General features: G+C 46.4%; 1 protein-coding gene and 1 long non-coding RNA gene across 4 annotated transcripts; one reads left to right on the top strand and one right to left on the bottom strand.

Moving 5' to 3' along the window:
- On the bottom strand, positions 1,106 to 5,769 carry LECT2 (leukocyte cell derived chemotaxin 2). Its single transcript, XM_021410385.1, has 7 exons — positions 5,653 to 5,769; positions 4,962 to 5,094; positions 3,876 to 4,027; positions 3,194 to 3,364; positions 2,580 to 2,697; positions 1,894 to 2,048; positions 1,106 to 1,343 (listed from the first exon to the last, which is right to left on the bottom strand). The coding sequence occupies exons 1-7, from the start codon at positions 5,696 to 5,698 to the stop codon at positions 1,153 to 1,155; spliced, it is 966 nt and encodes a 321-aa protein (XP_021266060.1). The 5' UTR covers positions 5,699 to 5,769; the 3' UTR covers positions 1,106 to 1,152.
- LOC110405242 lies at positions 5,103 to 25,146 on the top strand. 3 transcript variants are annotated; one of them, XR_002442761.1, is made up of 8 exons: positions 5,103 to 5,245; positions 7,018 to 7,165; positions 7,677 to 7,907; positions 8,118 to 8,221; positions 12,506 to 12,670; positions 15,321 to 15,465; positions 16,523 to 16,706; positions 21,394 to 25,146. It is a non-coding gene; the product is annotated as an uncharacterized LOC110405242 (long non-coding RNA). The 3 variants fall into 3 exon arrangements; XR_002442762.1 differs by lacking the exon at positions 12,506 to 12,670; XR_002442763.1 differs by having other exon boundaries at positions 12,584 to 15,465.

Genomic DNA, 25,982 nt, shown 5'->3' with positions numbered 1-25,982 from the left:
CAACCAAATGGAATTAGTGAAGTACAAGTCACTAGTGGTTATATACAGAAATGAAACACGGGGGAAACTTTTAAATGCTCATTTGAATATTGTGCCTTTCTCTGTTACTAGAGCAGCTTTTCTGTGAAGCTGCTAATGTTGGCTTGCTCCAAGAAAATGGGCCTGTGTTTATGAGAGATGTAAATTTTAATGTGGTGACTTCTTTTGGTATATTTGTTCTGAATGATGTGAATAAGGAAGACCAACTGATAATTAAATATCAGCAAAACTGATTAATTAGTCTTCATGTGAAATACCAATTTACTGGTAGCGTTGTACATTGTTAATGCTGAGTTTTAGTTTTAATATTAGATTTCAATATCATGTGTTGGTGGCATGATACCTGCATTGTTTCTACTTTTTAAGCATCCGTTTCTTCAGTGTGTAATGCAAGGATGCAGTCTGATGTTAAAGCAACTAAAACCCTCCAAGTAAAGAACAGGATCCACACCAAGGGATGAAGGTGATTTGATTTATAGGGTCTCTCCAGAAAGTCCAGGTTTCAGCTAGAAGCTTGCAGCAATGCACCTCTTCTGCCACACGAGGGGGTGAGCTCACCTCCAGGTTTATTGACTGACTCGTGATGAAGCTTATAATGAGTCACTGCTCATTTCGTGATTCTCTTAATGCACATTCCAACAAAATCTCATTGTTTATTTTGGAGTCCCTTTTGCCAATCTATAAAGATATCAGTTGTGGTATGACGATTCTAAACAGTATCTTCTTGCCTTTTGGAATGTTCTGGTAAATTTCCCTCTAATTTTTCTCAGTTTAGGTGCCTTCAAAAACTGAAGTAATCTTCCTTTCAGTAACTTTGTTTTCCCAAATGCAGTGAAGTTTGTAAACTAGCCTAAGATACAATATGCACAACTACTGATACTTTTAAACAGCACCTTGCTGGTACCTGACACAGATGTTGATGTTGGGGCCTTACAATATTAAGTAAGGCCCAAAACATTGCATCATTAATCTATTGTTGTGCCTACTGTGTACACTTTATTCTATTTGTAATTACATTTTCCTTCCTTCACTGAGCTAGACCACCCATGTGAGAACAAAAACGGCATTTGAATGCTGAGATGTATTTTATTCAGAACTTATTACATTTCCATTTCACTTTCTTCTCCCTTTCCCCCTTTCAAGGTTGGCAGTAGGATCGGAGCGATCGCAGTTCTCAACATGAATGTGAGACGTGATCCCGGGAAATACTCTTTGCATTGGCAACATTCTGCCAAGGACTTGTCCCTTAGAAATCCTGCCGTGGTATCTGATGGGATGGATGCACAGCAGTTTTACGCAGAAGCCTGGTGAAAAAGAAGAGGAAGGAAAAAAAAAAATCAGATGATGTACGTTTGTTCTTCTGTACTAATTCTATTTGAAAAAAATCTGGTCCTTTCCACTGAGAGAGCAATTTTGGAAATGCAGTAATAGCAAAAATACTGTAAAAATAGAGATAGTGATCGGAGTTGCTGGCTTGTTAGGGAATGGAAAATGAAGGGACAGAGAGAAAGTGTGAATTCTTGCTTTAGCAGAGAGAAGAGCTTGAAGGCATCATCCAGAACTCAAGCTCCCTGTTTTTAATTTTTTCTCATGTAATTTGCAGCCCAACCAATTTTTTTTTTTCTCCTTGTAGAGAGAAAACTAAATAACAGTTCATGAAGGCAAGATCTTCCCTCCTTGTCTTTAAGACTGGTTGTTTATATTTGCACCCTAAGAAAGGAGCAGAAATTTATGCATGTGAAGCTACAGCAGCTGGAAATGTGCACTTTGCTGATATACTGTGAGGGAACATATCCTGCATGAACTCGAGACAAAACGAACAGTTAAATGAAATAAATGTAAACGGCCATATACCTGATCCCCTGATTTGGACTCCATCATCAATGGCGTTTCCATTATGAAAGAATTTAACGGGTCCAGACAGCTCACCAGAAAAGGGAGCATACACTGTTGCACCATCTGCACAGATGACATCCACGCCCTTGTGCTTCTCTCCTTTACCATTGCGTCTGAAAGCAAATATGTAATTAGAGAAGTCTCTGCCAAACCTGACGTTATGCAGAGAGAGGTCGCTTATCAAGTTCTGAAAACAGGTTAGTAGTACTAAGATGGTGCTGCCATGATTGACCATGGCTGAAGAATCCGTAGGATTTCTGTTTTGGTAGGTAAGGTAATGCTATATATTCTGTTAGATTTACAGCTTTGGAAATTGCATGGGTGGAGATGCATTTCTCACTAACTTTGAAACAGAACTCTATATTCACAGAAGCACAGGTTGGAGGGTACCTGTGGAGAACATTTAGTCCCACCTTCAGCTTGGGATGAGGCTGTTCCCAATGCCAGGTCAGCCATGGCTTTGTCTAACCCCAAACCTCCAAGCATGGAGGTTTCATGAGCAATGCTGGCAGCCTGTTCTTGTGCTGCATTACCTCTGTAGTGAGTGTTCCCTCATGTCCAACCTGAGCTTGCAGAGCTTAAACAGAGTTCAACTCTATTTCAACAGAGCAATAACGAAACCCCACGTGTTCAAAGTGTAGTACCTCGGAGCTCCAAAGTACCCGCAGCCGTATCTATCACAACCTCTTATCTCGTTTGTAGGATTCCCAGCACATACTGTTGCCCAGTAAGAATCTTGTTGTGGGAGTGGTGGTGCAACATCTACGAAATACAGAAAAAGGAAGTAAAGGTAGTGTTGTTGTTTTAAGTATTTCATATTTGCAACTGCTACGTTTTCATTTTAGTTAGGAGGGAACGTGCTGGAATTACGTCTTGTACGTCCAGTTGATGTTTGATCCTCCACAAAACTTATCACCCTTTTGGAAGCATAAGTAGAACGGATGCGTCAAACTACACCTTAATGCTTTGTGTTCAGGGTGGGCTGATCTAAAGAACACGCTTCCAAGAGGAAAAAAGCACAAGAGGATTATCACAGTTATAAACCAGAGTGTAAACTGAGGGGTAGGAGAAGATTCACCCTTTTTCTTATTCTATGCCTACACTAATGGGATCCAAGTCCTTAAGTCCTTCTACATCATCACCAAAATCTCCTCAACTGTCTCCTGTTGAGACTCCTGTAAATAAATTATCCTTATTTGCAATTAAACGTATTTTCATTCATGATAAAACTTAAATGCTTGTTGCCTTTTTCTTTTACCAGGTTTGAGGAGATGAGTAGGATCAGATTGGTCGCAGTTCTCAACATGAATGTGAGACACAATGCCAGGAAACACTCTTTGCATTGGCAGCATTCTTCCAAGCTGTTGCCCTTTTTGGATTTGGCCGTGGTATCTGATGGGGTGAATACAGACGAGTTTCACACAGTAACCTGGAAAAGATGGGAGAGGAAGGTCAGGAAACACCAGCTGCATGTGCTGAGGAAGAGTGCAGGAAATCTTCCTCACTGGCCTGTCACTGGAGGCTACAGTTGTGAAGTAGAAATGGAGTCAAGGTACCAACAATCCTAAAAGTACTTGGGTCCCTATAAAAAAAAAAAGGGGAAAAAGGAAAAGAGGGAGTTGGAAAATAGGGACAGGAAAACATCCTCAGCAAAACTGAGGACTTCAGATGCTTTGTTTTTACTGTTTCCTTTGTTTGACTTGGGGTTGTTTTTCTGCTAGCTGTTTCTCAGCTCCCATCTTCCCTTCTCTCCAAGGAAAAGGCTGAACCCTGCTGCTGCTTTTGGTATTTCTGAGCAGCAGTGTAGTTGTATTTCAGTATAAGAACTAGAGAGACTAAATCAGCACTCTGCTTGACTCAAAGAGGTGCGGAAATAACTTTACTGAAGTAAAGAAGATTGCTTGTGCCTGCCTTGTGACATATGTGCTGTTATTACTTGCCTGACCCCCTGATTTGGACTCCATCATCAATGGCATTTCCGTTATGAAAGAATCGAATGGGTCCGGACAGCTGGCCGCTGAAGGGAGCATACACTGTTGCTCCATCAGTGCAGATGACATCCACGCCCCTGTGTATTTCTCCTTTGCCCTGTCTGAAGACATAATTAACTAATTATGCAATCTGTCAGGCCTAATAGTATAGATAGGTCACCTAGCACCGTGTATGAAGCTTCTCTAAAAACATAAGGTTTTCAATCTGCAATGAAATTGGGAAAAGTTAGTGGTTTCAATCATATTTTTACTGCAAAGTGTTTGTATTCGTATGACCCACTTTAAAGGGGGGCACAACTTCAATCTTTAATGAATGTTTTTAATTCTCCCAAACTCATGGGACACTTTGGACAGTTATAGTACCCCTGTCCCACTCCAAAATGCACCTGTGCCATGTCAAATAGAATCGTATACTTGGCGTTTTCTCACTTAGCAGTTCTTAAGTTGTGTGCTGGAGATAGTAGAATCCTGGAATATCCTGAGCTGGAAGGGCCTGGGGAGAGAAGCATTTTTTAGGACAGCATTACCTTCTCTGTTACAAGGTGCCTACGTGAAGACAGTGGTGTCTGCAGATCTTTAGCTTGTGTAAAGTAACCTGCAGGGCTTCCTATAAGCTCTGTGGATGATTGCTAGTTAAGCATCTGGTCTGTAAGAACCAAGAATGAATTACACTAGTCCTTAGAACGCTTTCCGTTGCTGTTGCTACTCAGCCTGCTAGTTTACGTAGTGATCTCTCTTCTCTACCCATACATCCATTAAACAAAATGATACTGATGTCCTTTAGTGAGATTGCTATGTCACATCTCAAAATGAAAAAGAGAAAGCATAGGAAAGCTCTCTTTCATTTAAAGTATAGCAGAAATAGTAATAAATGATAGATGAAAGGGGCTACTGGTGATTTTGTGTATTGTTCTTAGATCTTGGCAAAATAAGGTTTTAAAGGTTGGTTAAACCTCATTCTTTCTTTGTGAACTTTTGGTGCAGGAAAGCCACCGCGTGCTCCCTGCTCCGGGTCCCCGCTGCCCGCCCCGTTACCTGCTGGCTCCGTAATTGCCGCAGCCGTATTTGTCGCAGCCCCGGATTCTATTGAAAGGGTTCCCGCTGCATATCTGCGCCCAGTGCCCGCCCTGCTGCTGGGGAGGGTGCACCTCCCACTGCCTGGCAAAAACTGCCCGCACAGAAGAGGAAAACAGGAAAAAAAAAAATAGGAACGTGTTAGTGCCGTACAACAGAAAGTGGTAAGCTGCAGGATGCGACGTTTAAGATTGGAGGATGTCAAGATTTCTGCCACAGAAGAGAGGTTTCTTCCTTAATTACGGGTAAGTGATGGTTTGTGGGCTTTCATAATGCCACAAACTATAGCTATAAGAACACTGAACAACCTGGTACGCACATTTGACCCCTTTCCTGGAAGTCTTGATTTTTATAAGGTACATACGGTAAAAGAAAGTCAAGCTATAGACATAGATTTCCAATATTAGTTTCTGCAGTAATGCCAACTACTTGCCTTTTCCATGAAACCAAAACACTTCAGTATAGCTCTGTCTGTAAAAACACGCCCTTTTCTAATTCTTGTAGCAGCTATACTAGCACGCGTTACTATAGCTCATCATAAAAGCAGACTGAAAGAGCTTAGCTTTATTCACGTTGAAATTAATTTTGCTAATTCATTCGTGACTGCCTAAACACACCCAAGCCAAACCACACCACAGCAGTCCCAACTCACCAGTGGACACCAGGCTGACCAGGGCGATGAGGCTGAGGGCTGGCATCTTGTGCCTTTGAGCGGATCAAAGACGTCCTGCAGTAGCTCTCTGTAGTATTTATGTGTTTTCGAAAGTGTGAGTCTGTTGTGTTGGCCAATCAGTCCTGAGCAAAGTGTTACAACTCCGAGCAGACCATATTAGGTGCTGGAGACATCTGCAAAATATAACGGTTTTTAGGGCTGGTTGGGAAAGACAGGTAAAGCAACGGGTGTCTTAGCACACATTAACAGATGGAAACGAACAATCCCGTGTTTCAGGAAGCTCTGGTTGAACCATTTCTTAATGCTTTTTCTTCTCCTTCCTGAAGCAAGGACATGTTTAGGCCAAAAATGGTAGGAACCAAGAATATGATCCAGAGGATTCAGCTAATGGGGAAAAGACTGGTGGAACTCTGTGAACTGTGTGTTGTGGGCATCACCAGTTTGTCCTTCCCTGCTGGCTCCAGTACCTCCTCCCCAGGTGTATGTGCCCATTGCGGCTTTCTAACAGCACAGCAGAGAATGCATGAAGGTGTAACGCTTGTTGTACTACCAATATTCACTTAGGCTAAGAAGTGCAGATGCTTTTGCATAGAAATCTGTCTTTCCTGTTTATCTGATATTTTCACCTAGTTTGGACATAAATCCATGGAGTCTTTTCACCGGAGCCCTGCTTCTTGACAATGACATTCTTGTTAAATCCTCTTCAGATTCTGAAATGGATGGTTGCAAACCACAGTTGCATTGCATAACTGACATGGAGTTTAAAAAAAAATCTAATTAGTTTTCTAATGGTTCATTTAGCATCTGCTTGACTTCAGCTATTGAACTATTAGACAAGCTGATTAACATCTTTTAATTGTCCCTTCCATTCGGCTTTTCCATATTTCTTACGAAAGGGCATTAGGTTTTCTTTATGAATACGTTTTAGTTAACACGAAATTTAAAGAAGTCATGGAACTTTCCCATAAGCTATCCAATACTCCAAGTGACAGTGACCTCTGGAAGGCCAGCATGTTTTGTTCAGAGAAGAAACAGATGTTACCAAGAGCTTCTAGCTGACAAAGAGCATTTGCACATTGTGTTTCCCAAAAAACTCCGTGCAACAAGCAGCTGGAGACAAATTCCTGCCCTGTGCTTCCAAGCTTTTTACAGCCAGTATTTTTTCATTTTTTCATTTAAAGCCAATATTAGCCCCTTGGAATATTTTGGTCTTCCCTGGCGTTGTTACAAGCGACTTCAGTGATTTTCTCCCTGCTGCTTTCTCCTCTGTCCTGCCAGAAGGAAATGCTGTTTTTCACACTTGTAGCCACCAAACGAATATTTCTATAAATGTGTTGTTTCCAGGCTTACTTGCCTTCATTCTCCAGCTACTGAAGCGCTCAGATGGAGAGCTGCATCCTCCCAGCAAGAAGTGCCCTGAGTCTCACAAGCCAGCTCGTGCTTTTCCATGACCCAGGTCCCTCACTTCCCCTTGGACTTCAGCGCACTTCAGGTTATCATCTGCATTTGTTGGGTCTTAGATTGCATGTCTTGGTTAAACTACTTGGAACTTCCAGAACTCGTTAGAGCTGCTGCACCTGTCTGTATAACAGTGTTCGTGCATGCCAACAAAATTCCATGGCTGCTGTCTCTCACCTCTTTTCAATCCCCAGACAACTGCTGGAGGACAGCAGAGCCCAGAATCTCTCTTCAGGAGGTGGTGCAATGCCAGGTTCTGCCCCAAGGCCCCACTTGTGCATTTTTCCCATCTCATTTGTTACAGAATTTACTTCACATTGCTTGTAGCTGTGTATGTTCTTAAAATTTCCTTTGTGAGAGATACTAACTATATTGTATCTTATTCTGTTCTGTCTAAACCATGTCAAAATATTATTTGCTACAATGGCAAATCTAATGCAATTCTGGTAGAGTACCCTTTAAAAAAAAAAAAAGAGAAAAAAAATAGTTTTCAAGCTCGTGTTACAGTAGTTCAGTCTTCTCAGTGCGTTCCATGTCTCTCCCAGGGGAGCTGCAGACCTGGCCTGTTGGGCAATGGGGCTGTGAACCGACGCTGGTGGGATTCCTGCGTTGGGCAATGGAGGCGTTAATCCAACAGTCGGAGGTGTGGTTGTGAAAGAACCCGACCGGGCCCTTAGCACACACCAACAGAAGGATATGGGATAACCGCGGAGTTGCACGGCCCTGGGAGCTGCAGTTGCACCACTTCCTCCCCTGTGACAGGATCGGGCTCACAGGTGGGTGCTCAGGGCTGACGATGCTCACAGCTTGCAGGCTTTGGAGAAGGATGGAGTTCACTTATCGGAATTCTTTGGGTTCATTGGTGCCTTGCTGTGTGCCTCTAGCATCAGTCCGAACCGTTTCATGCTTGACTTGTGAGCACAATATAATGGCCACTTTGGTTTGAAAGGAGAGAAGCGTCATTCTTACCTACTTTTCCCCTTCAGACAGGCCTCATGGAGGAGCTAGGTGTGGTGTTTGTGCTGGTGGTGATGACGTTTTGGTTCCTCACCACGTTTTCCCCCAAGTAGACGATGGCCCCACCTAGCAGGTAGGAGACTTTTGGTTCCCTTGCTTCTTTGTATGGCTTTCAGGACAGTGTTCCAGAATTTAAGGGGACTAATTAAACTAAGGTTTAACTGGGTTACTAATCACTTATAACTGCTGAGTGCTATAATCCATATGACTTTTAAATTGGTTCTATGATGGTTAGAGCACATTAGAGGCGATAAGAGAACTGTTCTACTCTGTGCTCTGCAGTACCACGACTTTTTAAATGGCTGAACTGTCTGCTCAAGCTCCTTCTATGGGTGTCTGGAGAGACATCTGAGACTCAGAGAAGGAAATGAACGTGGGCCTTCCACTGGGTGCTTGGCCTTGCCAAGTTGGGGCCTGGCAGATGTGTACAGAAGCAGCTCAGAATTATTCCACATCTTGTGAGCAGAAGGAGCAGATGGTAAGCAAGGCATGTCAAGCTTCATTTTCTAGGTAAAAGTCAGGTACAGTCTGTGGTACATCCATCTTACAAACGGTATAATGGTTTAATTTTTTTAAATTAAGTTTTTTGGAAGAAAAAGCCAGAAAACTGAGAAATTAGTGGGAAATTGCAGCAAATCACATGGGTAGGAGCATCAGTAAGAGGACTGGTTTGCCACATCATCTCCTCTACACATGCTCCAGCTTTGTTGGATGCAGCCAGTGTCCAAAACCTGATTGCTTGGTCCATAAAGCCCTTCTTCTTTGGGGGTGCAGCCCCAGAGAATTGGATAAGCAAGAACCACATGACTTATTTCTCCGTAATGCTATAGGATGGTAATTGTGGGTTTGCAGTTCTCTTCCTAGATTTATTTTGAAGAACGTTTTGGCTTTGCCCTTCTCGTTGAGCCTGGGAACAAATCGCTGCTGGGCCTTTGCCTCCCAGCTGAGCTTTGTGCACAGTGTCATTATAGAAAAGACATTTTGTTCTCATCGTTAACATTGAAATTATGTCTTAAAAATTAACTGTAGAATTATTTACCCATGCAATTAGTGTGGGCTGTCATGGTGAAAATCAATCTGGCACAACGGAAAACATATTGCTCTTAATCTATAATCAGGCTTCTGACCACTTGAGTAGGCTGAGATAAGAGCAGTTTTGTGGCAACGGTGAAGTGAGCTTTGTCTGAGCAGCTTTTGTTGTAGTATCGCTGGGAAACCATCAGGCTGTGCTAGCTGACCGGCCACCAGGCTCACTGCTTCATGTCATTGAACGTCTGTATCATGCTGTGAGTGCATGGCCTTTCTTTGCCAGGTGTGAGCTGAAGATAAAGCCCTGTGCTGGTGTGCAGCTCTGACCGAAGCCAACACCTCGAATTTATTGTGCCTTTATTAATGTACTGGCGAAGCCTGAGTCAGGTTTTAGCAGTCCCTTAATGCTCGGACAATGAGAAGGGCACAGCCTAGATGTAGGACTTCCAGAGTTAGGGGTCCCACCTCTGTCTGCAGCCTCGTGGGACAGTGTTATAGTACAAACAGGGCAGAAAGGACAAGGATCCCTGCAGAGCTGGTGGGGCTGGCAGAGCTCTGCCCCTGCAGAAATGAGGGCCATGGGTGAGCAGCCCCTTGGCAGGGTTTGGGGTGGAAACCATACCATTACCAACCACTGTCTAGCCTAAACTGCAGCAAAGTGTTTCAGCTATTGCATTTCCACTGCCCATTCAAGGGTATTTTTAGTGTTGGTGGGTAAAGTTGCTGACTCTACGTCAAGTAATCCCTCCTTGCTGTCGTGATTGTGGTTAGGGAAAAGCAGCCATTCTCTCAAACGTGTTCAGGGGGAAGCCCCTCTCCTTCCTGCTACTATTTAGAGGTCTGTCTAAATAGTATTTCTCTTATACACATATTTCTATTGCACATGCTTTTGCATGAGCAGAGATGAGCAGCGAAGGAGCTGCTTCTGTAGGCACTGTTGGGGTGGAGGCTTCTGAAGGCAGAGCTGGCTCCAAGCTCTGACCACCAGTGATGGTGAGACATTAACCAGCTGTAACACCAGTGATGTGGTTACATGGATGAGCCAGAACATGAGCCCACGCTCCTCCGAGCAAAGAGGCACAAATGCTGCGGCCAGGGCTGGCTGGTCAGGTCACCCGAATTAATTCTTGCTTTATCTAGAAGGAACATCCCATTTAAACACTAGCAATGAGTATCCAGCAGCAGCTCTTCCATTCTGGCTGCCTCAGAGCTGAGGATCTGTGCTGAACCCTGAGCACATCCACAGTTCTCCTGGCACACATGGGGTGACACTGCTCCTTTGCAATACCGTAAATGCTCCCGGCACTATCAGCCACCCGCAGCTGAAGGTGTACTCTGGGTATGATAACGATGTTGTGCCATTAAGAGAGGATCTGTAATAAATCCCTCTTGCACCATTAAATCCACGCTCATTCCCTGCCCCGTATCTTATCGCTGGGGCTGTTGATAGCTTTCCTGTATGGTTTCTCTTGGAAAGCAGCCTGTTGTGCTGTGCTATTTCCTTCTGCTGGCTGGTGAGGGTTAATTAAATCCTCCCCAGGCTCTGTTGCTTTGATGCAATGGTGGCTAGGGAAGTCTTTTCCTTTTTTTCCTTTTAGGAAACAATCAAGTGTCTGCAGGCAGCCTGCATGCTCCTGCAGCTCCGATAAGAAATTCTTGCTCATTTGCAAGGCCCTGCTCAGACACACAGCTTTGGTTTAGCAGCTATAATGTGAAAAAGGGGAGAGCTATGGCTCTGCGAAACCTCTGCTCCCAAAGTCTTTGCATTTGGGGTGGCTGGTGGGTGCTCTAGGAAAATAAACCTCTTATACAGGACAACATCATGCCGGGAAATTGTGTGCTTTGCCTGCATGACTCTACTCGGAGCTCCCGGCAGAGGGTGCAGCTGCTTCTCAAGTCTGCACAGCTGATCCCAGGGGAGTCCTCAGCCCTCACTTCCCTTTATTTTAACAGAACAAAAGAGGGGGAGAAGAGATTTCAGGGGCTTTCTGCTGTCTCAAAACTGAAATTATTTAATGCCCGCATCTCTAGTTAATTTCAGAGAAAAGTGTAACAGTGTTATAGTTCATTCTGGGAACTCTTTGATACGCAATGGTGTGTAATGTCTATCAATAGGCAGCAGGGCAAGCAGAGGACGGGAGGTTTGTGTGCAGGTGCTAAGAAGTGTTTGTAATAAGGGCAGGGCATTGCTTTCCCTGCGTTATGGGCTCTCAGTATCACAGGTAGCAAAGGAGCACATTACTGTGCAGATATCCCGCTGGGGGATTGCCAGGGATCAAGCAGTTGCTTTAACCAGCGAACTCACTTTTGACCATAATTTTTAATTGTGATTATTATCATTAATTTTCCAAACCCAGTTGCTGATTAAGCAAAAAAAAACCCAACCAAACAAAACAGCGGGTATTATTACTTGTGCAACAGCAGCACTGTGTGTGCTGGCCCTGCAGCGTGCTCACCCTGCACCGTGCTCTCCTCAAAAAGCAGCAGAGGAGATTTTCACAGGACCACAGACCCAGGGCTGATGCTGGATGCTGAGTGGTTCAGGGCCGTGTTACTCCCGTAGCAGTGGGCTTTGTGCTGAGCTCGCTCCCTGGTGAGTGGCACGATGCAGATGCCAGAGCTCCAGCAGGTTCCTGACCCCTTTGCAGCGGTGTGGGATTTATTTATTTTACAGTGCGGGTTATGATTGACAGCAATTGGCATGGGAATAATGAGGACTGCAAAAGTCATCCGATGGCTTGCAAGACCTCCTCTGCAAATATTCAACATGCAAACAGTACATCTCAGATGGGAATGGGGATTTCATGGTCTTTTTAAGAACTGGAACACGAACCGAGTGCAGACTAATTGGATGCAGTCTCTATCTTCTCTTCATAATGAGCTACAGATCTAAATTAAATTGTGCTCCCTGTGAAAAATATTTGCAAACTCTCCTTGCTGCATGCTGCTTGCAGAGATTATTGAAGGGTGTTGGTGAGCGGGGTGGAAGCACTGTGCCAAATTTATTCCTCTTGCAAAGGAAAAGAGCCAAGCCCTTGGTTGTGCCATCTGTACGGGGCAGAGCACCCCTTATTGCCTCGGCTGCTGTTGGGTATTAACCTAATTAGTGCCAAAAAGTGATCTGTTTGCTATAGGAACTTCACTGAGCGCCCATATTCAGACCCACTGCTTTCACTGACATCCAAGGCCACGTCAAGGGCCTCAGCTCTGGTCTAAGTACAGCGTGGGACAATTTGCTCTTCTTGTGTCTGTGTGATTTATCCATGTATTTTGAGCCATCTCTAGGTGTCACTAAAGGGCGCATTAATCTGTTTGAAAACTCTTTTAGATAAAAAGAGAAAAGCCCCTCATTTAAATGTGACTCTTTTCTCACGTGTGCCGATGTGATCCCTGGTTTTGCACCAAGACTTGGACAGCTCCCACCCACCCTGCTCAGACCTGGCTGTAAGAGTCACAAATTCGCAGCTCCTCGACACTCCTCTTGTGGCAGAAGGTAAAAATTAGTCATTCCAACTTCCTCTTTTCCTTCCGTGTGAAGGGGCTGGGAAACGGGGTGAGCAACGCTCATCTCTGGAACAGGAAACCAAAGTCTTGCTTCACTGCTGCTTGTAGCATGAGTCCCAGCTGGCCCTGTGGGAAGGGCCCATGGTGTCCCTTCTGTTGGCTGCTCCTCCTTGGGGATCCTCAGCCATCAAAGATGCTCCAGAAAGCTGTGGCAGAGTGGCCCAGGAACATGGACTCCGTAGGAGGATGGCTTCAGGGCAGGCTGGGATGAATTGGTGTGAAGGGAAAGATAATTCTACCCACTTCTCAAAGCAAACGCTGCTCATCTTCCTTCCTTGCCTCCCATGGCCTCTTTGTTCAGAGCAGCCCATGGTGTGTAAATGCCTCTGCACCTTCTGAGATCCCATGGGTTTTCCAGATGAGGAAGGAACCAAGAAGAGTGCGATGGCCCCTGAGAATCCTTCCTCAGAGACTTGTTGTGTTCTTGAGCCAACTCAATGTCCTGCTCAGGAGGAAGGCTGCTGTGGCTGATGAGAAGATGGGCTCTTCTGTGGTGAACCAGCAGTGGGAGGTTGCCCTTAGCGAGACGTGAACAACCTTCAGCATGCTCCTTGCTGGTAATTAGTAGATGACTAATTAGTATTTTGTGGTCAGAGTCTGCAGTGGGTATTCCCCTGATGACCAAGGGAGCTGAAGCTGCAGTGTGCAGCCTGAGCTGCTTCCTCTGGGAAGGAAGCCTTGCTCTGCCGTCTCGCCACGCTTCCTAACAGAAAGTTCAGACCCGAACTTAACTGTATATATTTTCTTCAAAAGTGGTGAAGCAATGTTTTCCTACTGAAATATTATTCCACCCTTCCTTGCAAGCAAGCTTTTTTTTTTTTTCTTTTGATTTTCTTTGAAAAACATACTTCTTGTTTCAGCTTTGTCTGCTCTGGTCTCAATCTTTTGCATTTGCAGTTAATTGCCTACTTCAAAGAAAAACAGAGAAGTCTTTGATTTACTAGATTGGCTAAATTCAATATCTTTCCCAGAAACAGTGGCTCAGTGTTTCCTAACAATAAGCTCAAATGTTTGAGCGATATAATTTCCTCGCTTCTGACACTCATCAAAATCAGCGTATTGCGTCCAATTTGGTCTCCTTCATATCCCAGTGGCAAGCTTAGCTTCAACTTTATCCACTTTAAACAATACTCGTGTTTGCCACACAGTGTCCTAAAGCTGCAAGGTCTCATTCGTGATATGAATAACACGCACAGTTGGACACCTACATTAAGTATGTATGATGAGATCACTTCCAGTAAAACCTTGAAATGCAGTAATGTGAAAAACATCTGGTTGTTGTGCATTTGATTTAAAGCTGGAAGTCTTGGACAAAGGGACTATACATTTGTTAACGTGTTCTGTGCTTTGCAGAGGTTTCCGTGTAATTTACTCATTAGACTTCAAAAGCCGGAAATTATACGACCTCTAGATTGAAATTAGCTTATTAGACATCAAAAGTAGGAAAATATATAATCTCTTGGTGGGAACTAGTAATCGCTTGTTAAAGAAAAATAATAATAATCTGAATTTAACGCAGCAATTTCGGCCTGCAAAACCACCCATCCGTGTGTGTGTGCTTGGGTGTGTATTTGTGTGCCAAAACCAAGGGAAGGGCTGGAGGTTGGGAGCTGGCCATGCTTCCCTAGCAGGAGATGCTGCTGGATGAACCAGGGCAGGCAGCCAGGGGCTCCCACGGCGCAATCCTATGGCCAGTGCCAAGTCTTCCAGTCCATGTGAGGTGGCTGCGTGGCATCTGTGCCCGAAGCAAGGGGAAGGTTGCAGCTCTGCCATTGCCCTGCCGTGGCTGCAAGCACTGGGGCAGTTGGGTGAGCGTGACCGGCTCGGCATCGTGTCCGCGTTCGTGGCTCCCCAGCAAAAATGTGCGGTATGTTTGAGGAGTATCGGTAGCGAGCCATAGTAACCATGGAAATGCGGCTGTTTAGCAAATTGTAGAGAGGAAAATTCAACAGGAATGGCCAAAGGAATGAATTAGAGCTACCCCTTGGCAAGGGTGATGTACAAAGCGCTGCTGTTTTTTTTTTCTTTAAAAACAAGCAAACAGAAAACCCCCAAACACATACGTATGTGGAACTTGGGCTTTTTCATTCATCGCTAGCTGTCTGCTCTGAGATGTGGAAAATGTTTGCGGGGATGTTGCCACGTCTCCCATGTTTTGTTTGTGGACCCACCTCGCCTTGCTGAGATGGACATTTCCTGCACAGCCCAGACCATGAGTGCTGCCAAGTGGGCTTCCCTCTGTCACCTCCACAACCCACTCCCCTCTCTGTGTGCAAAAACATGCTCTTGGCAGCCCCAGGTTCACCTGCTTTGGAGGCAGGTCTGTGCCAGCTCTCCTGGAGCTTTTCTAATGCTTGTGCTGGACAGGAACTCATCAGCAAGAGGCTCCAGGCTGCATTGCACCAGGAGTCCTCCAGGTATACTGCTTGCTGCATGCAGGTACATTTGTTTCTGTATTTTATCCAACAGGGCTGAAAAGCTGAAGAATCTGCTGCATTTATCCTTAGTTTCTTATCAATTACTATATGTTTATGTATATCCTGTATGTTGATCTTCATCACTGTAACTTCTGCTTGCAGGGAAATGCCCATCACAGCCGCAACACTGATCAGCAGCAGCCACGGCACAGTCCTTAGCAATACGGGCAGCCAACCAGGTGCAAGGGAAGCAGTTTATTTGGAGGAAGGGTTGCTTTGCTCTCCCCTTGGGCTGCCCTTTTGGGAGGTAGGTGCACAAATCCCATGGCGTGAGCACGCAGGGCCAGCTGCCCCCCATGTCCCTGCACTGGACCCCATGCACCCACTGGGGACGTGGCTGGGGAACCTGGGCTCTGGGAGTGCAGACAGTGACAGATGAGTGATTACTGGAAAGTATTCTTCTAACAAAACTGTCTGCGTGCAGTATGACTCATCTGAGTGCAGGCTTGCAAGGCAAGTCACCTCTCCCATTAAAACACAAAGCACAGCTAGGTTCACCCCACATATATCCATATTTCTCGAGGAGCCCCATTACTCTATCGGCAAGGCACGCTGTGCTGTGCTGGCTGTGGGCTGCACAGCCACAGCACGCTAATCCCGGCTGCCATCAAGCAGCTGCTCAGTGTTTGCACATGATTTATGGTCACATGTTGCAAACATACATGTATGGGTGTCTATGTGAAAGAATAATACACGAGCACTGGTCTGAATGGAATGGAAATCCTGATTATTACTATAACGGCGGCGAATTTATTTCTTGCATGTCACAAGCCATATATTGTCCAAATTCCTTCATAGCCTACATGCATAATAATAATAAAACAGCAACAAACTCTACTGATCTTCAAAACCAACCACATCATTTTTCTAATATGAAAAGATGATGGAGAGATTTCTGTACAATGTTTCTTTGTTCCTACGGTTACCCCGAGACTAAGAGTACAGATTACGTTTGGACTATATGGAACCATTTATCTTAATGTAATACCAGTGAGTGTCTCTAATTATTCAAGAGCTTACAGGGTTCAAACAGAAGCTCAGGTTCCCCAAATCAGGCCCTTCATTCGCTTTTTATTCTGAAAAATGCGATAGCCCTTGAAAGGAAGGAAAATGTTTTTCTGGATAAAGAGAGGTCTGAGCTAAGACTTAGCAGGAAACTTTCTTGATGAGTGTCTTATGGACTGGATTTCACCTGCCTTAGCTTGTCCCCTCATTGCTTTGTACACTTTTGACTCTGCTCTCCCACCACATGCTTTATATTTAACGGCTAGGATGTTTTCTTCCTCATTTTCTGCTTTTCACAGACCACGCAGAACATGAGGCAACACCACCAGGGACTAAGATTGGTGCCACGCTTTTCCCAGTGGGCCGACCAAATGGGAAAGTCCAATCTGCTCTAAAAACGTGACAACGTCTCCATGAAGATGTGCAGGGGCCCAGGCCAGTGTTCGGGCCAGGCCTCCAGCTTCCATCAATGTGTAGGGATTGGTGAGTACCAGTTGGGCATGTCCATTTCCTGGTGGTGCTGGTTTGCTGCTGGTGGCATCGCCATTGGGCTGACTGTGATGGGAACCGGTTAAAATGAGGCAGCAGTGCCTTTGATGAGATGGCTCTCTGTTTTTACAGCACACTTGTGTTTTTGCAACCAAACCTCTTGGCCTGGGATTTTGCTGAGTTGCTCTGTTTCCCACTTCCCCCATTTGTGGTGCGTTGCTGTGGGAGCTGGGCTGGAGCTGGCCTGGCACCAGGCAGAACATCAGCCCACAGCTGCTGCAGTGCAAGAGGCAAGCAATGTCTGGCTTTCTGCTTTATCTAGCAGATCCCTGGTGCTTGTTCCTAGCCTGCACTCAGGAGCACTGCTTCCACAGGCATTTGCAAACCTTCCCTTGTGCTTTGGGTGCCTGGAATGTGCACCTCACCCCCACCGCAGAGGCTGCAGCCCAGGCTGGATCCTGCCCAGGTGAGCCCCAAACCCAGGGACGAGGGATAAAGCTCCATGAGTTGAACCTGAACCTTTCGTCCTGCCAACCTGGGAGAGACCAGCCCAGATGACTTACACTAATGTTAATGGAAACTGTGTGCAGAAACCACAAGCTTAAATCAAGAGGATTATGTCAAAAAAAGCTCATTTTACATTTGTAATTCCGAATGACAGACTGCGAGGAGTGTTTTTTTTGCTCACTGTAAAGAACCCATCACTATTTTCAGCTTCTTAAAGCTGACGCGATGCCCAGACTTCGTGGGGATCAAGTTCTGAAATGGTTTGTGTAATTCAAAGGATAAAGGAAGAAATCTCCCCAAGTGGGGTTACGCTAATGAGCACCTACGTGAATAGAGAAGTTCTCAGAGCCTTCAGCCCAAGTTTTGGCTTGGCATCTCACTGCAGCCCCTGTGCCAAGGTGGGTGAGCTGCTGGATATCATTTCCTTGTGGTGGCATGGATGGAAGCGAGGTGACCCATGCTGCATCAGTCTGCCCTGCCTGCCCATCCCTGATGCTTTCCATGGAAAAAGCCTTTCTGGGCCAAGGGCACTATTTAAATTCTGTCCATTAATTAAAATGAATGGAAGGCAAAAAGACAAACATCGGGAATCTCCACTATGTGTAGCACGGATTTGTCTGAGGCTGACTGAGCCTGGAGAAATAGCTCCTGAGCTTGTGAGCAGCTAGGGATACAGGGCAGATCCAATACACCAGTCATGCACCGATCAAAATGCATTTGAAGAATGGTGTGAAATTTAATGGTGTGAGCATTGCAACAGGTTGCGAGGGCAAGAACCAAGTTTTTTTGCCAGGAAATGGTAGCCATTGCTGACAAACAGGGAGCAGCTCATCATTAGGCTCTTGTCAGAGGTGGACGTGTTTGCGGCTCTGGACATCTGGAAGGGATTTAGCAGAAAGGTCTGGTTCCTGTGGCACCGCTCATCTCCCCGGCTGATGGATCCAAAGGGGATGAGGTAGAAGGAGAGAAGAAAACTGAGGATTCCTGGGAGGTGCTTGGCTGCAGGCTGGCAGGCTGCTGGCTTCGTGGCATTCAGGTTGCTCGGTCTTATAGAAAGCTGCAGAGGAACTGGCTGGTTCTAGAGATGTGACCTGTCTTTCCAACCTGCACGGTGACTTGGCTGTCAGGTTATTCTGGCAAAGACCCAGATTTCTCCCTGTCTGGGGTCTGGGAAGCCTTCCAACTGACAGCGCAGCACTCGTGGCTGAGACATGTTGTGCTCGTGCCCTTGTTTGGTCCTGCTGGAGGTGACCTTCCTAGGCACTGTGCTGCTGTGCGTGGCATGCTGATGAGCCACATGTTTTAATATCCCCTGAGATTTGGTGTGTTATCCAATGCACGACATGCCTTCTTTACGTAAGGACAAGACTGAAGGAGAATAGCTGGTCTGTGTGTTTAACTTGCTATTGCAATATGTCATCGGATGTCTCATGTTTTTAGATATTTTTTTTTAGTGCCTTTTGGGCTAAAATAATAAGGGTCTGTCCAGGAGTCAGAAGTCAGCCTGTTGGCTCAGACCTTGGTAGGATTCAGATACAATTCCTAATTTGGGAAAATCCTGCTCCAAGAAGTCCCTGGAGGAGAATGGCTGGGGAATTCCCTGATTCTTGTTTTGAAGTGTAAATCACTGAAGCCCAGAGTAAGGCTAATGAGCTGACCCGAAGATACAACCACCTATGAAAGTATTCCCAGCAATAATATGCTGGGAGGATCTTTGGGAGTCTGTTAAACAATTTAATTTTACTTCATTTTTCACTTTGGAAAATGTTTGTTTGTTTAAAAGAGCTCTCGGGGAGCTCGACAATTGGAATTTTTGACAAGTCTCGAAAATTCACAGCAACAGTGTGGGTGCTGGAAATGTCTATCTTGCATCCCGGCAGCTTGCTGTGCCCCGGAGCAAGACTTTGTGCGTGTTCTTGGGTGTGCATTTGCACATAATCACATCCCCTGAACCCTGTGCTTTGCTCTCAGCTTTCCTACCTACCTGACCTGGCCTCTAGAAGAAAAAAGTACAGTTTGAGATTTGCGATTAAACAACCATGACCTCATCCTGGGAGTTTCGCATTGCTGCGAGGATTAGGACCATATGACTGGAAAGGCTGTCTGATAAATATTTGTTCCTGCTCATGGACGAAACGTCTCTCCTGCAGCAGCTGGAGGAGGGAGCCCTGCTTCCCGCTGCGATGGGGCTCCGCAGCAGCTCCCCGCGCTCCTCCTCGTGTCAATTAACCCGTCATCCCTCCCGTGTATTGAAAGGAGAAAGCAAACGCGTCCGCTTGCCAGCTTGAGAGTCGGAGTGATGAGTACGGATGGTGCCAAACCATTGTGAAAGGCAGACGTAGAAGAATTAAAAACTAATAATGAAGAAATTTGTCTGCCGTGGTTGTGCTGCAACTGCCAGACTAATCCTGCTGGCATCCTCCCAGGTCAGAGCATCATTTATTCATGTTCTTAGTAGCTGGCAATGCCGCTTTGTAGGAGCAGTAGTGGAAATGACTTTGGTTTTAAGCAGCTCTTTAGTTGTAGTGAGGTTTTGCTTCATTTGAATTCCAGATTTCCAGGCACTTGGGGCTAATTCTAATACAAAGTCCTATTGTATCGCATGAAGAAATAACTTCTGTGACTCCTCCCGTCAATGCCAAAAGCTCGGGTTCTGTTTACCTTGCACACTGAAATCAGGAGGTCACTTTGCCTGAGCAAGAGGAGCTGGATTTGGCCCAAGACATCTTTACAACGTGTTGTCTATCCCATAAAAATCCCTGTCTCCACTTTCTCCCAGCTGTGGCTATGCCCAGCTCCTGGAGCATGCTCGGACATCCCCTGCCAGACCTATTCCCACACCTGTGTCTCTTGTAAAAAGCCACAAACCCAAGTGCACGTGGATGTCAAAGACGCGTGCATGCCTTGCTGGATAAAGCAGCACGTGCCTGCCCCAGTAGCTGAGCAAAACCCATGGAAAACACCGCTCCTTGCATTCTACAGAGAAGGAACTGCGTGGACCTGGCTAGCTGTAGAAGCGGTTTATCCAGGAACACATGTCTGTACGTTGAACTTGCATAATGAAGGCAATTATTTTCCATTCAGCCCTCCTAACGCATTGCAACATTCGTTCTCAGCAGCGGTAAGGAAATGGATCCAAACTGTTCCAGCTCTCCTGGCCCTTTATCAAGGAGCCTTTACAAGCTGTGTAGACTGCATTACTAAATCATTCCCTCTCAGAAATGATTACGAGCCTTGTCATGTTATCTACTCGACTGTAACTACAAAACCACTGCGACTAAATGAAGCCATATGTCCCCCGTGATTCCTTGCAGCGATGAGGAGCCCTCCATACCTGCCTATGAGTGCATGTGTTTCTGTCTCATATACATGTGTGCATGTATATGGGTGGCAATGCCCCAGGACCACGTTACTGGGTAAAGCTCTGCTTGGCATGCAGCTACCCAAAGCAGACAGTGGGAAATGGGACATCTGTATCTTCCCATTGTCCATCTCCCCATCCCAGGCCTGGCTTGGTGCAAGATTCCCTACTCCCAAAAAGCATCTGTCTGAATTTACCAATGGGAAGGTGATTTGCGCCTGGGAAGGTGATTTCCCTGCTCAACTGGTTTTTGTCATGCCAAGAAATGGGGTGCTCAGCTTCCTCCCTTCCGGTTTTGCAGGTCCTCTAGGATGTCACATCTGTGGTCACACAGACCCGAGGTGGGTCATGGAATCACAGAATCAATACAGTTGGAAAAGACCTCTCAGATCCCCAAGTCTGACCCCATCCCACCCCACCATGCCCACTGACCGTGTCCCTCAGTGCCACATCTCCACGTTCTGGAACTCCTCCAAGGACAGCGACTCTGCCACCTCCCTGGGCAGCCTGTGCCTGTACATTGCCATGCTCTTTCAGAGAAGAAATTTCTCCTGACACCCAACCTGACCCTCCCCTGGTGCAACTGGAGGCCATTCCCTCTCGTCCTATCGCTGTTACCTGGGAGCAGAGGCTGACCCCCACTTCGCCCCAACCTCCTCTCAGGAAGCTGGAGAGAGCAGTGAGCTCTGCCCTGAGCCTCCTCTTCTCCAGACTGACCCATCCCAGCTCCCTCAGCACGTCAAAGGGCTGTGCAAATGCTATGTGAAATAGCTGAAAGCTGTTTTTGTTTCACACTCTTTCTATTTCTCCTAGATGCAGCATCTTTTCCTGCTGTTGAAGATGTGGCTCAAGTGAGACATTGTGACCTTTGCCCTCTGCCCTGAGAAACACTCTACTGTCCTCCCAGCACTGTCCTTGGCTTCCCAACGCTGTAATTGTAAATATTTTTAGCATGCTCCTAACTGTGAGAGCCCACAGGGCTTACATAAACCCTTGAGTTTCCTTCAGAAATGCGGGTAGCATATTGCAAAATACACAGTGGGGAACGTTCTCGCACTTTCTTGCTCTAATGTCTTTTTGTGCCTGTGTTTCATTAATACCATGTGAACTGTACCAAGACACGATGGCAGGGGCAGCAGCCGCTTTGTCACGCTGAGTGCATCACGTTGTTCTGATGGAGAGGTGGAGGGGAAAACGGCTCCTGCAGCCTTGCTGGAGAAATGATGGTGCTGAGCTGAGGGGGGCTGTTCTGAGGTTCGTCTTCAAGTCAGAGTTCTGTCACGGTTTCAGCGAGCTGAAATTCATCCAAAGTCTATAGGACAGCAGGAGCAGCCTCCGGGCTATGCATGACCCATTACGAGATGGTTTATTGACCTAATGTAGTTGCAATATCTTCTTGGCAGGGAGTGATTTCATCTGCTTGGTGTATTTAACAGAAATTAACTGCTACCCCCCCCCTCCCCTTTTTTTTTTTAAGGAAGTTTCAGTATATCATAATAAACTAAATAAATGAATTCAGATTTCAAAGCTTAGCATCCCAAAATAACAGTCTGCTGTAATTTGGCTCGGGATGCTCCAACGTTTGCTCTCTTCCTGCATTACCAAGTGGCCAGCGGCCAAGCCCAGCAGATTACGGCGCTGACATCGGGCGTCTATCAGACCTTAAATCAGGCGAAGTGGGCCAGAAACAACTTGCTTTTATCCATTTTAAGGTCTGTAGACTGCTCTTCAAGTGGTTTGCTCTCCAGTGATGGCACAGACTTTTCCACTGCTGCTTATGCGGCAGTGCGTGGAAACGAATCCTCCCCAGAACAATACGTCAGACCAGGATTTCTTAGGGTTTTTCTACTTCATCGCTGGCTTGCTGAAAGAAAGAAGATGAATTGCGGGATAAGGAACAAAATGAGAACATGCGAGAGCTAGAAGTGCCTTGTGGGAGCTGTTTTCTATCTCCTTTTCCTTTTTCGTATGTGGACGATCTGACTAAGTGATGCTGAATTATTCCTTGAGAGTTGGATTGCTGCTCCTTGTGACTTCCTGCCCTGTAATTTTACTGGATCGTATATCTGCAGCATGGGCAGGGGGAAATAGAAAACAGATGAGGGGATATCAGCTCGGCCCCACAGTGCTGTTCAGTAGTTCTGGTGGGTTTATTTTGTGTCTGTGCCCATCGGTGTACACGGGAGAAACGGAGCAATGCAGAGACCTTCTGAAAAAAGATTTATCCCAAAGCGTTTAATGTGGGAAGACAGTTACAAGCTTACACGATGAGGTAAGAGAGCTGTTTTGTTTATCCCAGAGAAGATAAAACACATATTTCTTCCATCTCAGTGACACATTAAAAGGAAGCAGGGTATGGTGTGTAATGGGCTTTTTGGCCAGCGCTCCCCAGGGCCAGGACAGCGGGGTGCCTCGCGGTGCACAGGGCTGCTGCCCTGCTAAGTGCCAGTGGGGTGGTTGTTCAGCATCCCTCACAGCAGATTAATTTGGGCAGACCTAACAAGGCGTCCAGCAATAACTCTGGGCTTAATGAGAAAGGAGAGCCCAAGCAGTCAGTCCACCTGGTTTCCTTCAAGCAGTCAGGTTTGGGATGGAGCGTGGCAGCTCCGGGAGCCACTGGGTACCCAGAGTGGCTGGGGAGGCCCTGTGAGGATGCTGCAGACCGAGGAATTGGCAGAGCTTTTTGCCTTTGGATGGGGATAAATTGAGGAGGGTTTCTCTCTCTCAGGCTCTAACAAGGCGGTGGGGCCACTGCCCCAGGAGCTGGTCAAGAAACACGTAGGTGTGGTACTTAGGGACACAGTTTAGTGGGCAGGATTGGTGGTAGGTGGATGGTTGGACTGAGGTCTTTTCCAACCTCAGTGATTCTGTGATTCTATTATTCTAAGGCAGTGGTCCTTGGCCCTAAATTTGATAGCCAAAGCATGTTTCATTTTTTCCTCTTTCTATTATTCTCTATAATCTATTTTTACCTGTTGTTTTTTTTTTTTTCCCCTATATTCTTCCTCCGTCTCCAAACAGAACCCTGATTTTTATTTTATTCTGAATTCCCACCGTATGTCACGTCCCCCAAAGGCCGGGCAGGCTGCAGGCTTCACCGGGGTTTCCAGTGCAGCCTGTGCTGCCTGCAGCTCTCTGCATTGCTGAGCCACGTGTTGCTGCAGCAATAGCACTGCACACACACACACACACACTCTTGGACAGAGCTTTGAGAAACACCGAAAAACAAATCCCACCAATGCCCTGCTGCAGCACGAGGGGTGGTGGGAAAAGCAAGATTAGTCCTCTTCCTTTTTCAGCAGACTCCAGACACATCAGATGAAGCTGCCTACAAAGGGAAACAATGAGGATTACGTGGTTTTAACTAGGATTTTTTCTCAAGACTGATGTGTGAAAGAGAGAGCTTGGTGTGAAGGAGCATCCCCTGTGCCTTCAACGTGTGAAACTGAATGGAGATTCAGCCTCGGGAGTGGGGGTTGTACCAAACACAGCTAGACCTTCTCATCATGGAAATTACTGCCTACGCTACTATGAGGAAAGCAGAACTGTAATATGGGAGCCTCTAAATTCCATGCTGTTGATTGTAGGATCATTAAGGTTGGAAAAGATCACTAAGATCCCCAATTGCAACCATCTCCATTATCCCCACTGACCGTGCCCCTCTGCTCTCCTGAGGCTGTTACTGGGGAGGTGGAAAGGTGATGGTTTGCTGGCCTTCCTGTGCAGCTACGGAGCGAAGCAAAAAATATTTATGCTCCGACTGATTCCGTAATTTCAGCCTTCCGATTTGTTTACACAGCCAAATCTTTAACTAATAGATGTTTGTGATTCCTGTCGGTTTCCTCGCTGAGGCTCTGGGGCCTGTCCCTCTGTCAGCGGAGCAGCTGCTCTCCTGAAATGCATACACAAGTGTCTGTTTGTGTAAGTGCAATTTTCCACGTGATTGATTTCAGAGTATTCGTCTGAGTGTGCACGGAGCCCGCTGCACATGGATTTCATTCCAAACTCAACATCTGCCTGAAAGCAGAGGTTCAAGCGAGTGCAAGGCAAAGCGGTGGTCATTCACAAAGAGGTTCGTCACAGTCGGATGGCCCAATGGATTGGAATATCGCTTTGAAACAGGCGAACCACTCTCAAAAAGATTCACGGGAACTAATTGAAGGCTCGGTCAGTACAGGGAGTACTGCTGGCACGGGGTAATGAATGGGGATGCACTGAAGAGGAACCAGGAGGCAGCGGGACTGGGGAGGAGGAAAACCGGCGACAGGAGATAAAAACATGAGATCTAGATGAGGAAGGTTGGGGTTAGGCAAAATCTCACCTTTTTCTCCATCAGACATGAAATCTCTGTTTCTCACCTTTGGGGCCAGAGACACGAGCCCTTGCAGGTAGTTCTTTGTGTTCCATGTGTTTGATGGAGGAGCAGTGAGGAGAGGAAGCCCGACGCTGGGGAGAGGTTTTGTGTATTTCAACCCGGAAGGTTAATGCTGTTTACACTAATCAGATTTATTTACTGCAGCGGGGGGAAACTATTTTTGTAAATAAAAAGTGTTTATTATTGCTGAAGAGTTCTTCTGTTTGGCTCAGCGGCTGCTCCCTGGCTTCGTTTCAATTCCTGTCTGTTGCTGAGCTGCTGCCCTTCCTGTAGCCTGCAGATCCCCTCGAGGCTTTTGCAGAAGACTGTCCCTAAGGACGAGTGGCCACAGAGGACCCTTCTGCCTTCCAGAAAGATTTAGGGAGAAAAGAGCCCTTAAAGTTTGGTGTCTGCCCAACCAGAGTGAGTTCATCAAGAACACGGCTGGGATGCTGCGCTGTGTCAGGCTGATGAAATGGGGAGCCAGGTGACATGAGGCTTCCCTGACTCTTTCATAGCATCATTAAGGTTGGAAAAGACCTCCAAGATCATCTAGTCCAACCGTCGGCCCATCCCTGCCATGCCCACTGAACCACGGCCCTCAGCGCCACATCTCCATTCCTTGAACACCTCCAGGGCCGGTGACTGCACCCCTCCCTGGGCAGCCTGTGCCAGTGTGCTGCCATTGCACGAGGAGCACTGGTTTGTGCTTCACCCTCGTTTCAGCCTCTTTAGGACTTCTGCACTGGCTCTCCCCATGGGGTGGGTGCAGGGACAGCTTCGGTGCAGGTCTGACTTCTCTGCTGTCATCGCTGTTATGAGTGCTCAACACTGTTGTCTGCTCGTAGCTGGGATGGAAGTTTCCCAGGTGAGCCGCCGTGCTGCCTGGGACACTGGGGCTGTCTGCAGGGCTGGGCTGGCTCCCAGGGCACCATCATATCAGCCACAATGGGCTGGCACCTCGCAGTGCCTGCAGCCCTTCAGTGCAGTGGGATGGCTTGTGGCTCGCTGCTGAATTCACCTCCGGGCTTAACCCAGGGGACACAAC

Source organism: Numida meleagris, chromosome 12 (genome assembly GCF_002078875.1).
Source record: "Numida meleagris isolate 19003 breed g44 Domestic line chromosome 12, NumMel1.0, whole genome shotgun sequence".
NCBI lineage: Eukaryota > Metazoa > Chordata > Aves > Galliformes > Numididae > Numida > Numida meleagris.
This window is presented reverse-complemented; position numbering and strand designations above follow the sequence as displayed.

Bases quoted from the DNA above. Each gene is read 5' to 3' on its own strand.
- LECT2 (XM_021410385.1), bottom strand. From the start codon at position 5,698: ATGCCAGCCCTCAGCCTCATCGCCCTGGTCAGCCTGGTGTCCACTG. The intron at 3,365-3,875 runs GCAAGTAATAAC...CATCTTTTCCAG, and splicing joins AGTCCAAATCAGGGGGTCAG to GTTACTGTGTGAAACTCGTC. The intron at 2,698-3,193 runs GTAAAAGAAAAA...TGTATTTCGTAG, and splicing joins TACTCATCTCCTCAAACCTG to ATGTTGCACCACCACTCCCA.